General features: G+C 37.8%; 1 protein-coding gene across 5 annotated transcripts in view; it reads right to left on the reverse strand.

Annotated features, from left to right (window-relative positions):
- The window catches only part of NSD1 (nuclear receptor binding SET domain protein 1), a 148,469-nt gene that overhangs the window by 77,872 nt on the left and 56,958 nt on the right, over positions 1 to 13,639 (reverse strand). For all 5 annotated transcript variants that reach the window (XM_044228692.1, XM_044228683.1, XM_044228702.1 and 2 more), the window contains exon 3: positions 2,698 to 2,833. In XM_044228692.1, the coding sequence (XP_044084627.1) occupies positions 2,698 to 2,833 (136 nt within the window). The remainder of the gene's footprint in view (positions 1 to 2,697; positions 2,834 to 13,639) is intronic.

Genomic DNA, 13,639 nt, shown 5'->3' on the forward strand with positions numbered 1-13,639 from the left:
CCACACATGCCAAATAATCCTGGTTTTCTTCTTCCATCTCTGATTTTTTCCCTACTCTTTTCCCTACTCTTTTCCAAACTCAGTATCCTCAACAGACCTCAAATGCTTCCTTCCTCAAAACCACCCTTTTTCTCATTGTATATTTCATCACAAGCCATCTCATCCATGCCCTGCCCATGGATTCAGTTAATTCCAACAAGCATAGGTCACCTTGCAGTTATTCATGTTCTAGTGCTCTCACTTAAATGGCAACATTATTTACGTACTGGTGAAGTTAAAAACTTGGGAGGCTTTCTGACATATAGAAACCTCAGTACTTCATTCTCCTTCATTCCTCATTACCCATCCACTACCAAATCATACAGATTTTATCTTCTAAGTTGTTCTTTAGTCTCTATCCACCACACTCACCTCACCATAATCACTGCAATTAACCCCCCCTTTTTTTGGTTAATATTTTATTTATTTATTTGACAGACAGAAATCACAAGTAGGCAGAGAGGCAGGCAGAGAGAGAGGAGGAAGCAGGCTCCCCGCTGAGCAGAGAGCCCGATGTGGGGCTCGATCCCAGGACCCTGGAATCATGACCTGAGCCGAAAGCAGAGGCTTTAACCCACTGAGCCACACGGTGCCCCTGCAATGACCCTTTTAACAATTTCCTCTTACTTAATCATGGCCCCTTCCAATCCGTTTTCCACACCATAGTCAGAGAAAACTTTACACAGATCAAATCACATCATCCTCTGCTTTAAGGGAATCACACTGTTCTAAGAATAAAATACAAAATTTTAAATGAAGTCTAAAAAATGCTACACAATCTGACTACTATCTACTTCCCTAGCCTCATATTGTGCCCCCTTCCGTCACTCTATGGGTAAGACCTCTCAGAGCCAGAAGATATACTACTTTCTGTGCCTGGAACATCTTCTCCTGCTTTCCGTAGTTAATTCCTACACATCCTCTCAACTCTCAGACCAAAGATACTTTACTAACATATCTGCCCCTAAATACCTTCCACCAGAAGTCCAAATTACGTTACCCCTGCTATACCACTGATTAAACACCAATATTATCTTTGGAGACACTTTTTAAAGAAATAGTTATCTTTCTGTCTGATTATTTGCTGGAATCTTTTCTCTGGACTCAATAAACCAGGGCAAGCAGAAGTGACGTTTTGCCCATTACTGGATCCTACTACCTAGCATACTACCCATATAATATAGTGAGAAATTGCTAAATAAATGGCATGGACCCAATTAGTGTTCATGAATAGTACATGAGTAAGAAACTTAATAGGAAGGGTAGAGGGGGAGAACTAAAAGAATTTTCTACTTGTAGTACTTTAATGTCCCAACATGCCACAAAGATTAAGGTATTATTATTATTATTTTTTATTTATTTGTTTGACAGAGATCACAGGTAGGCAGAGAGAGAGAGAAAGAGAGAGAGAGAGAGAGGGAGGAGGAAGCAGGGTCCCTGCTGAGCAGAGAGCCCCATGTGGGGCTCGATTCCAGGACCCTGGGACCATGACCTGAGCTGAAGGCAGAGGCTTTAACCCACTGAGCCACCCAGGCGCCCTGTATTATTATTTTTTTAAGTGAGTTATAAAGGTCTTTAGGTACCTCAATATTCAATATTTGAAATAAAAAATCAAATTTAGCAATCCCACCTTTGACACATGTATATGTGAAAGTTACTCTTTACACCACTGTTGTGTGCACAGAAACACTTTATCTTATGTACTTATGTATATAAATAAGTATATAGTGACTACACAACATCTAAAACAACCTAAACAGCCATCAACAGGAAAATGGTTATATAAAGTATAAAATAATCAAGAAGTGGAGAACTATGCAGCTGTAAAAAAGAGAGCGAGAGAGAGAAACAAAAAGGAAGTCTTCAATGCACTACATGGAAAACCTCTAAGAATTGAAAAAAGCAAATGTAGAACATATGAAAAAATATGCTACTTCTGTGTTAAAATAGAGAGATGAGACTATATACTTGGATTTACATAAAAATACTCTAGAAACAAACTACAACTGGTTACTGTTTGAAAAGAAGGGTAAAGAATGGGACAGATCAGACAAAAAGACGAGGTGAGCTGATTTCTTAAAATTATGACTATATGACCTATTCAAAAACTAGAATATACATATTAAATCACAAAAACATCTTAAGAGAAAAAAGGTGGCTCAAGATGAAGTTTTAGTCTCTAGCTTACAGCATTTTAAGGATACCTGAGAGTCAAAGAGAACCAAGTAAGACACAAACCACAGGTATTAAAGGGAATGTTCTAAATCAAGATTTTACAATTCAAAGTTCAAACGATTCTTTACAATTGTTTCAGCTTTACAACTTAACAGCAATGATATAAACCTGAAGGCTGAGGTAGAAAAACCTAAATATACTGAAAAGGGATTGTAAACAATGTAAACTTTAATGTTAATAACAATAACAATGTTAATAAACCTAACATTTCCTAGCATCTAAACAGAATGAGAATTTTTAAATCATAAAAATAAAACTTTAAAAAAATTCAAAAAGATGTATTAATAACAATTCATTCACCAAATGCTCAAAGGTAAAAATGCATTACTACTAAAGGCAACAAAAATTAGGTTACATTAAAGGCAACTACAAGTTTTTTACTTCATACTGTATTTTATCATGTATAATCAATACTAGTATTACCTTTCATTTTTGAATGTGTGTTAATCAATGGATCAGAACAAATCCTGCAGGGCCACCATGGACGTCTCTTGAATTTTGCCCAGATGAGATCTCCAACTTCATACTTCAGTGGCGTAGACTTTTTCTTGGGTTGACACTTTAGACAGACAAAACATAGGGCCATCAATAAGAATCAAAACTTTTTGAAACAGTGTACCATTTTCCTATTAGCCTTCTGGGAAAGCAGAATTCTATAAAAATCTAGATGAAAACACTCCAGACTAACAATTACAAAGCAAGTACAATTAAATCATTTTGTCTTAATGTTCCTAACACAGCCCTATATAAAGTAGTAGCTCTCAATTTATAGTTCTTTTATATAAGTAATCTACTTGCATTCATGGAGAAAATTAGTTATTTTCATTAATAAAAAAGCTAATAACTGGGGCGCCTGGGTGGCTCAGTGGGTTAAGCCGCTGCCTTCGGCTCAGGTCATAGTCTCAGGGTCTTGGGATCGAGTCCCGCATCGGGCTCTCTGCTCAGCAGGGAGCCTGCTTCCCTCTCTCTCTCTCTCTGCCTGCCTCTCTGTCTACTTGTGATCTCTGTCTGTCAAATAAATAAAATCTTTTAAAAAAAAAAAAAAGCTAATAACTGAAAAAGGAAATAGAATCATCCCTAGGAAAACATATCTTTGCCCTAGTCCTAAGATTACAACACAACATGGTGCAGGAGGAAATTATAAAAAGAATTTATGAATTTATGAACGAAGTCAAAAGTTTATGTTCCCAATATAATGTGTTGATTGTATCTCAATAAAATTGGGTAGAGGGTGCAGAGAGACTGCGGTCCCTTCTGCAGCTGATATTCTTCAGCGTTCTCAAATAAACATAGACATTCCTATTAATTAAGAAACAGTAATAGCTCTAATGAAATCATCCTGAAAGCCACAGGCTAGACCCTACCAATGTCAATGCACGTGACCTGGACTTCTTCCAGGACCTACAGAAGAGTGAGTATACTGTATGGACAATTCCAAGAACACGATTCATGCATAGTAAGTTCAATATGAATCAAGCTCCTTTGACTTCTGTAACACAGAGACTTTGGCTGCATCTTTTCTTCAAAATCAATATCCCTAATTGATCTGCAATCCAATATCCTCCATCTCTACTCTAAACCCATGGTCATGCCTTTAACACACCATAAGAACTGCTTATCTTTTTTTTTTTTTAAAGATTTTATTTATTTATTTGACAGAGAGATCACAAGCAGGCAGAGAGACAGGCAGAGAGAGAAAGGGGGAAGCAGGCTCCCCGCCGAGCAGAGAGCCCGATGCGGGACTCGATCCCAGGACCCCGGGATCATGACCTGAGCTGAAGGCAGCAGCTTAACCCACTGAGCCACCCAGGCACCCAAGAACTGCTTATCTTTAAAAAATCTTGAAAAAAGAAAAAAGAAAAGACAAGACTACTTTTGCCTGTTACCAGTTTGTAAATCATCAAGAAACAAACAAGACTTCAAAGCTAGTTAGTTGGCGCTTTGAAACTTTAAAACCAAGATACAGAGGCACCTGGATGGCTCCGTCATTGGGCATCTGCCTTCAGCTCAGGTCAGGATCAGTTCAGGTCATGATCCCAAGGTCCTGGGATCCAGCCCTGCATTGGGCTTCTCCCCTCAGCAGGGAGCCTGCTTCCTCCTCTCTCTTTCTTCCTGCCTCTCTGCCTACTTGTGATCTCTCTGTCAAATAAATAACTAACATCTAAAATAATAATAATTGTAAGAAAACCAAGATACAAAGAATGGGAAAACAAATTTTTTTTAATTTTATTATTTGTCAGAGGGAGAGAGAGCACGATCAAGAGCTGCAGACAGAGGGAGAACCAGACTCCCTGCTAAGCAAGAAGACGGACTCAGGACTCAATCCCAGGACCCTGGGATCATGGTAGACACTTAACCAACTGGGCCAGTCAAAGGCAGACACTTAACCAACTGGGCCACCCAGGCACCTAAAACTAATTTTTTATTTGCCTGTACTGAAAATGACAATTTGAGTAGGTTCCCATAAATTTCTGATACAATTTATAACCATTTAATTTATTTGGCAATCAATGGTATTGGCTTATTTATTCAAGTCTTAAATTACTTGAAACATATTAACAGTTACTTGATGTTTGCTATGTGCTAGACACTGTTCCGTTTTTAGTCCTCTTAAGGTAGATACTATATTATTACTTATTTTACTGTATATTTAAGGTCATATAGTATTTAACAAGTTAGCAGAGCCAGGAGTCAAATCTGGACAAACTCCCACCACTGCCTAATCATCCAGTAACAATAAAACCCCATGACTGTTACATACTTTATGACAAATTAAGCCATAATCAATCTATGACATGATACTGGTTCAGTCTTTCCTCATATTATTCCAACAAAAGGATTAAACTATATCATCAGAATATATAGCCATAAAACACACGCTTTCAGGGTCAACTATATTTCAATTAAATTTTTTCAAAAAACATACTTTTCAGTAGATAGCAAGGAAGGAACAGGAGTAAGTAGTCTAATTCTTAAAAAAATGAAAAGTAAAGTCAGAAGCTGAAACACTCAACTAGACAAAGCATCAATGAGTTCTGTCTTCTGACTCCATCACAAATTATGTCATCTTAAATAAGTCACTTAATGCAGCCTCAGTTTCCTAAGCCATAGAATCAGGAAAGAAACATTTGTTCTAGGGCGCCTGGGTGGCTCAGTGGGTTAAAGCCTCTGCCTTTGGCCCAGGTCATGGTCCCATGGTCCTGGGATCAAGCCCCGCATCGGGCTCTCCGCTTGGCAGAGAGCCTGCTTCCCTTCCCCTCTCTCTCTGCCTGCCTCTCTGCCTACTTGTGATCTCTGTCAAACAAATAAAATCTTAAAAAAAAAAAAAATTCTTAAAAAAAGAAACATTTGTTCTGTCATGAACCATCAAAATGAAAATAATTCTATTCCTAATATTGCAACCCAAAGAATATAATCCAAATAAGTAAAATTACAGAAAAATACTTCAAGCAGTTATTTATGACAACAAAAACTTAACATCCAAAAAGAGACCTGTTAAACGAATTATGCTGACAACTCAATGAAATATGCAAACTGCAGATGAAATTATGGAATACTGAAAATGTAATATACACCCATACAGACAATATACCATTTAGAAACTATGCTAAAAATGAAATGATTTTAAAAAATAGTCGGACACGCCTGGACGGCTCAGTCAGTTAAGCATGCCACTCTTGATTTTGGCTCAGGTCATCACCTCAGGGCTATGGGATCAAGCCCCCAGTCAAGCCCCAATTCGGGCCCTGCGCTCCAAAAGAACTCTGCTTGAGATTCTGTCTGTCTCCCCTGCCCCTCCCCTATTCCCATGCTATCTCTCAAATAAAAAAATAAAAATCTTTAATATATATACGTGTGTGTGTGTGTGTGTGTGTGTGTACGTACATATTTAGACACCCAGGTGGCTCAGTCGGTTAAGCATCTGCCTTCAGCTCAGGTCATGATCCCAGGGTCCTGGGATCAAGTCCCACATCAGGCTCCCTGCTCAGTGAGTAGTCTGCTTCTCCTTCCGCCTGCCACCCCCTTGTGCCCTCACATGCTCTCTCTGACAAATAAGTAAAGTCTTTTTTAAAAAATTATATATATATATATGTATGTGTGAATATATATATAATTTTGTTATAATACAGTTACTAGGAAATGAGACAGAATGTAACTTATGTTAATATATAATATACATATGTTATATAACATATGAGATAGATAAAGTCAATGAGAAACATGAGTAAAAAAGTTTCATTAAACTGATGGTATTGTGGATAAAGATTTTCACAAACTTGACACATTTATTATCTCCACCCCCCCCTTTTTTAAAGATTTTTTTTTTTAAGATTTTATTTATTTATTTGACAGAGAGAGATCACAAGTAGGCAGAGAGGCAGGCAGAGAGAAAGAGGAGGAAGCAGGCTCCCCGCTGAGCAGAGAGCCTGATGCGGGGCTCGATCCCAGGACTCCGAGATCATGACCCGAGCCGAAGGCAGTGGCTTAACTCATTGAGCCACCCAGATGCCCCTAAGATTTTATTTTTATATAATCTCTACACCTAACATGGGGTTCAAACTTACAACCCCAAGATCAAGTTCCATGCTCTAATGACTGAGCTAGGCAGGTACCCTTCTCCAGGCTGTCTTGACTGATTAACCATCATGATCAAATAATACAATATATGCAAACCCACTGGAAAATAATGTCTACACAAATACATATTGTTAGTACACTAATGGACAGAAACAAATTCAACTGACTTTAACACATAAAAAATTAGACATAGGCAGGAATTCCAGATCAAAGACAGGCCTCCAATTATGAAGTAGAGAAAATAAGGACAAGAAAAAAAAATTCTTTTTAAATATGACTCTGCTCTTCAGAAGAGCTTATATATTTCACCTTGGAATGAAAGATACCCAAATATATCCAACTGTTAAACCCATAATTTGGGGCGCCTGGGTGGCTCAGTGGGTTAAAGCCTCTGCCTTCGGCTCGGGTCATGATCCCGGGGTCGTGGGATCGAGCCCCGCATCGGGCTCTCTGCTCGGCAGGGAGCCTGCTTCCTCCTCTTTTCTGCCTGCTTGTGATCTCTGTCTGTCAAATAAATAAAATCTTTTAAATAAATAAAAATTTAAAAATTTAAAAAAAAAAAACATAATTCAAGTGCATACAAACTTACTAAATAACCACAACAGAACGCTCAGTAAGAGACACAAAGATGAATTCCTGATCCCAAGATACTTGAAGAATATCAGGAAAATCAAAAGCGAAGAAATGTCATCTAAGCTTAGACTGGAATGATAGGCATAATTTCAGAATGATTTTTCCTAATATCTCTGTATGTCCATTGGAAGACATAATGGTGCTAAGCCTTTTTATATACACTATTGAGCTGAACTGTGCTCACCCAAAAGTATACTTCACAATACCTGTAAATGAGACCTCATTTAGAAATTGGGTCCTCATCAAAATGAGATCAATTAGGATGGGATCCTAATCCAAGAGAAATGTGTCCTTATAAAAAGGGAAAAATTTGGAAGCAGAGAGACAGACGTACATAGAGGGAAAAGGATGAAGAGAACAAGGAAAACGTCTTCTGCCAACCATGGAACTCCTGAGGCAACTAGACATTAGGAGAGGTATGGAACATATTCTCACAAGCCCGAAGAAAAAAAACACCTTGACACTGCACTTCTAGTCTCCAAAACTGTAATACTATTAAATTTCTTTTGTTTAAGCCACCCATTTTGTGGCACTTTATTATGGCACCCCAGAAAACCTAATTACATAATCTTGCTTAATCCTCACATTATGACATAGTATTATCTCCATTTTGCAGATGGATAAACTGTGGATCAAAAAGGTTAAATCACAGTAAGAAAGGCTAAGACTTAAACCTGATTAATTCTAAAGACCATGTTTTTTTAATATAACATCTTCCCTTCAATTTTAACTGAATAAATATAGCCAGATTTTGTTTTCAAAGTGGTTAAAAGCAAATCTAAGAACTAACTAGGCTCAAAATCTCCACTGCCATCCTTTCATTGACACTAACATGTCATTTTAACAATAAACTTTCCTATAGAAGCTTGCCCCTACTATTTTTAAGGGACTGATACATCTCCTTCAATCACAATCAAGAAGTAGCTCTTGAGCCAAAAGCTATGATTAACAGACACTTTAGATCTCCAAGCACTTCCACTAATGGAATCTCCATCAAAGGTACAAACCAGACTATACTGCATTTCTAAGATAAAGTAAGATGAGTGATCCAGGTATGTTCCTGGGATGTACGGGATAAAACTTAAATTGTGTTCTATTTTAACATTAATTGAACTGATAATCCTTGGACACCAATAACCTTCACATACATATCCAAAATTTAAGAGTTGAATCAAAATCAGCTAACTCATAGAACAACAGTTTATCTTTTTTTTTTTTTTTTAATTTTATTCTGGTAAGGATATATAACAGATCTATCTTCTTAACAAATTTTAACAGTACAATACATGGATGCCTACAGGTATAACAGACAATATCTTCTAAAACAACTTCTTATAAGAATGTACAGTGATGGGACGCCTAGGTGGCTCAGTTGGTTAAGCAGCTGCCTTCGGCTCAGGTCATGATCCCAGTGTCCTGGGATCGAGTCCCACATTGGCCTCCTTGCCCCGCAGGGAGCCTGCCTCTCCCTCTGACTCTGCCTGCCACTCTGCCTGTTCTCTCTCTCACTGACAAATAAATAAATAAAATCTTTAAAAAAAAAAAAAAAAAGAATACAGTGATATAGAACTGGAGGTAAAGATCTAGGGATGTTATCACAGAACTTAGACTTTAGGACTTAGTTCTCGTTTTCAGGGTTTTTTTCTAGGGGTAGGAGGGCAGAGCACACAATGCACGCAAGATGGGGGTAAGGAGTGGGTAGGAGATGGAGAGATGGAGGGGGAGAGAGGGGTCCAGGCTTCATGCCTAACACTTAGCCCAGTACATGGCAAAGAGTATGTGCTCAATAATTACTGTCTGATTCCACAAACTGACGAAAATACTATACCGTATTACTAAAAAAAACACTTAAGCATGTATTTCAAGTTAATTACAAGGGGAGTCCTTACAAATATTCCCTATAAGAAATAATACCAAGTTCTTCAGCTTTAGCTAAAGGACAATGGACATAGCTCAAATGTACACAAATAAAGAACATGGTAGAGGTAACAAAAGAGGTAAATACTAAAGACAGTAAAATGTATTTTTGTTTACAACACTGTTCTCACATCTGACTTAAAAGCTGTATAAAACAAGAATTATAAGTCTGTGTGGATGGGCATGCATTATATATAAAAATGTATTTGTATCACAATAAGATGACAATGGAGAAGAGAAGGACAAATCAATTAAGGAGCAAAGTTTTACTACTACTATTAAAATTAACTTGAGGGGCACCTGGGTGGCTCAGTGGGTTAAGCCTCTGCCTTCTGCTCAGGTCATGATCTCAAGTTCCTGGGATCAAGCTCCATAGCAGGCTCTCTGCTCAGCAGGGAGCCTGCTTCCCCTCCTCTCTCTGCCTGCCTCTCTGCCTACTTGTGATCTCTCTGTCTAATAAATAAATAAAAATCTTTTTTAAAAATTAACTTGATATTAATATAAACCATACTGTAATAAACAGATGACAAGGAAATTAAAATATTATACTAGGAATTACCTATTTAACATAAAAGGTAGTAACAGGATCAGAAGAACAAAAACATAAAAAATAGTAAAATGGAAGACATTAATCCTACCTTATCACTAGTTGGATGAAATGTATATGTATTTAAAACTACAATTTAAAGACATAAATTGGCGGAATGGATAAAAAATATGATTCAACTGTATGATGTCTACAAGACGACACTTTGTACCAAATTCAAGAAAGGAGCGGAAAGAGGAGTTAGGTGGTGCCTGGGTGGCTCAGCCAGCTGAGCAACTAACTCCTGATTTCAACTCCAGTCATGATCTCAGGGTCCTGAGATCAAGCCCGGAGTCAGGCAGGCTCCCTGCCCAGTGGGGAGTTTGAGATTCTCTCTTCCTCTCCCTCCACCTCTCCCCGTTAATGTATGTGCTAGCACTCTCCCTCTGCCTCTCTCTCAAATAAATAAAAAATAAGGCAGTATTTTTTTAAGAAGGAGTTGAAAGCAAAAGGTTGGAAAAGAAATAACATGCCAACAGTAACAGTGGGGTGGCTTCTTCTTTACATTAACACACAAAATATACTTAAAGGAAAAATGGTTACTAGAGATAAAAGACTGTAAGTTCATAATGATAAAAACGTCAATCTAAGGGGAAGATGTAACACTTAGAAACACCATGCATCAAACCAGACTCTCAAATTCATGAAGCAATAACTACAGAAATAAAGGTAAGAAAGAGAAACAGTAACAGAGAGGTCAAACCCACTTGCAGCAATGGCGAGAACTAGACATAAAGACACAAAAGCCTTGAATGGCACTGTAAACCAATTAGACCTAACAGGCATCTGAAAAACACTCAAAACACCAGTCTTTCTAAGTGCACATGAACATTCTCAAAGACAGACCATGTGTTAGGTCACAAAAATAAAATTAGAAGAACTGAAATACAGATATATTTTCTAACCACAATGGGATGAAATTAAGAAAATCAAAAAGTCAAGGAAAACTTAAAAATTAAACAACACACTACTAAATAACCAGTAAGTCAAAGAACATACGTGGTCAAAAAATACTTTGAATGAAAATGAACACAAGGGGTGCCTGGGTGGTTCAGTGGGTTAAAGCCTCTGCCTTCAGCTCAGGTCATGATCTCAGGGTCCTGGGATCTAGCTGACCTTGGGCTCTCTGCTCAGCAGGGAGCCTGCTTCCTCCTCTCTCTGCCTGCCTCTCTGCCTACTTGTGGTCTCTGTCAAATAAATCAATAAATAAAAGTCTTTTTTAAAAAAGAAAGAAAGAAAGAAAAGAAAACACAAAATATACCACAACTTAAAAGATGCAGCAAAAGCAATTCTTAGAGAGATACTTACAGCTGTGAACATGTAGATTTCTTAAAAATCTCTCATGTGCCCTAAACTTTCACCTTAATAAGCTAGAAAAGGAACAGAAGACTACATCAAAAACAAGCAGAAATAATAAAGATTTAAAGGGAAAAATCATAAACCTTTTTAAAAAAGATTTATTTACTTGAGAGACAACAAGAGAGAGCACAGGAGCAGGGACAGAGGGAGAAGCAGACCTCTTTGCCAAGGAGGGAGCCCAATGCAGGGCTTGATCCCAGCACCCTGGGATCAGGACATGAGCCAAATGCAGATGCCCAACTGACTGAACCCCCAGGCACCCCTAGAGGGAAAAGTAATACAGAATCAATAGTTTAAAAAAGGGGGGGGGACAAAACCAAAAGTCGGTTCTTCAAAAAGATCAACACAACTGATAAATCTTGAGCTACACGTACTAAAGATGACTCAGGGTGCCTGGGTGGCTCAGCAGATTAAGCAACTGCCCTCGACTCAGGTCATGCATGATCCTGGAGTTCTGGGATCGAGTCTCAAATCAGACTCCTTGCTCTGCACTGAGTCGGCTTCTCCTGCTGACCTCTCTCTCCTCTCATGTTCTCTCTCATTCTAATAAATAAATAAAATCTTTAAAAAAAAAAAAAAGGACTCAAATTACTAAAATCAGAAATAAAAGTGTAGACATCAGTACCGATTCTACACAACAAAAAGGATTATGAGAGAGCAGTATGAACAATTGTACACCTAAAAACTGGATAACCTAGATGAAACAGACCAAAGCCTAGAAACACAAAACTACCAAAACCAAATGACACAGAAACAGAATATTTGAATAAACCTGTAACAGTGAGGAGACTGACTAATGAGTAACCAAAATGTCCCAACAAAGAAAAGCCCTGGACCTAACAGCTTCACTGGGAAGTTGTACCAAACATTTAAATAAGAACAAACATCCATCCTCAAACTTTTCCAAAAAACTAAATAGTGAAGAACACTCCCTAATTCACTGAGGCCAGCATTACTCTGACACCAAAGCCAGATGAAGACATCACAAGAGAAAGAAAAGTACAGACCAATATCCTTTACATATACTGATGGGAAAATCTTCAACAAAATATTAGCAAAACAACTGAACAGTAAAAAAACACAATACAAAAATCAAGTAATTGTTTTTTTAAAGATTATTTATTTTGAGAGAGAGAGAGAAAGCATGAGAGAGGTAGGAGGAGAGGGAGAGAGAATCCCAAGCAGACTCTGCGAGGGTTTAACCAACTGTACCACCCAGGCACCCCTCAAATCAGTATTTTGTATACCTAAATCTAACATAATCTTGCATGTCAATTATATGCCATTTAAAAAACAAATGGTTAACTATAATGGAATCAAATTAATGAAAACAACAAAAACCATACACCATGGCCAAGTGCAATTTATTCCTAGAAGACAAAGACTGTTCAACATATGAAATCAATAAATTTAATATACCACACTAACAGAATGGATAAAAATCATATGATCATCACCACTGATGCAGAAAAAGTATTAACAAAATTCAATACTCATTTGTGGGGAAAAAAAAAAAAAAGCAACACTCAAAAACAAACTAGGAATAGGAAACTCCACATAATAAAAGCCATTTATGAAAAATCCACAGAGAACATCATGATTAACAGTCTAAGACTGAAAGCTTTCCCTCTTAGACAAAGAAAAAAGAAAGGGTGCCTACTTTCTCTACTTCTATTCAACAAAGTACTGGAAGCTCTAGTCAGAGCAATTAGGTGAGAAAAATAAATAAGATACAATCATAGGTGAAATGAATAGGTAAAATTATCCCTTCATAGATCTTACATGTAGAAACCATAAAGATCCCGGGGCACCAGGGTGGCTCAGTCATTAAGAATCTGCCTTTGGCTTAGGTCATGATGCCAGGGTCCTTGGACAGAGCCCCGAATCAGGCTTCAGGCTTCCCCCTCTCTCACTCCCCCGGCTTGTGTTCCCTCTCTCTCATTGTGTCTCTCTGTCAAATATGTCAATAAAATCTCTAAAAAAAAAGAAAAAAATCCCACAAAAAATTTTTGAACTAATAAATGAATTCAGCAAAGTAGGAAGATACAAGGTCAACATACAAAAATCAGCTGAAGTTCTACACATTAATTATGAACAATCCGGGGTGGCTGAGTGGCTCAGTCAGCTAAGCATCCTCCCTCAGCTCAGGTCATGATCCCAGGGTCCTGGGATCGAGGGTCAGCCTCCCTCTGCTACTCCTGCTCAGGCTCTCTTTTTCTCAAATCAATCAATCAATCTTTTTAGAAAATGAACAATCCAAAAAGGAAATGAAATATTCTATTTACAAGAGCA

The sequence above is a fragment of the Neovison vison genome, chromosome 1, assembly GCF_020171115.1.
Source record: "Neovison vison isolate M4711 chromosome 1, ASM_NN_V1, whole genome shotgun sequence".
Taxonomy (NCBI): Eukaryota; Metazoa; Chordata; class Mammalia; order Carnivora; family Mustelidae; genus Neogale; species Neogale vison.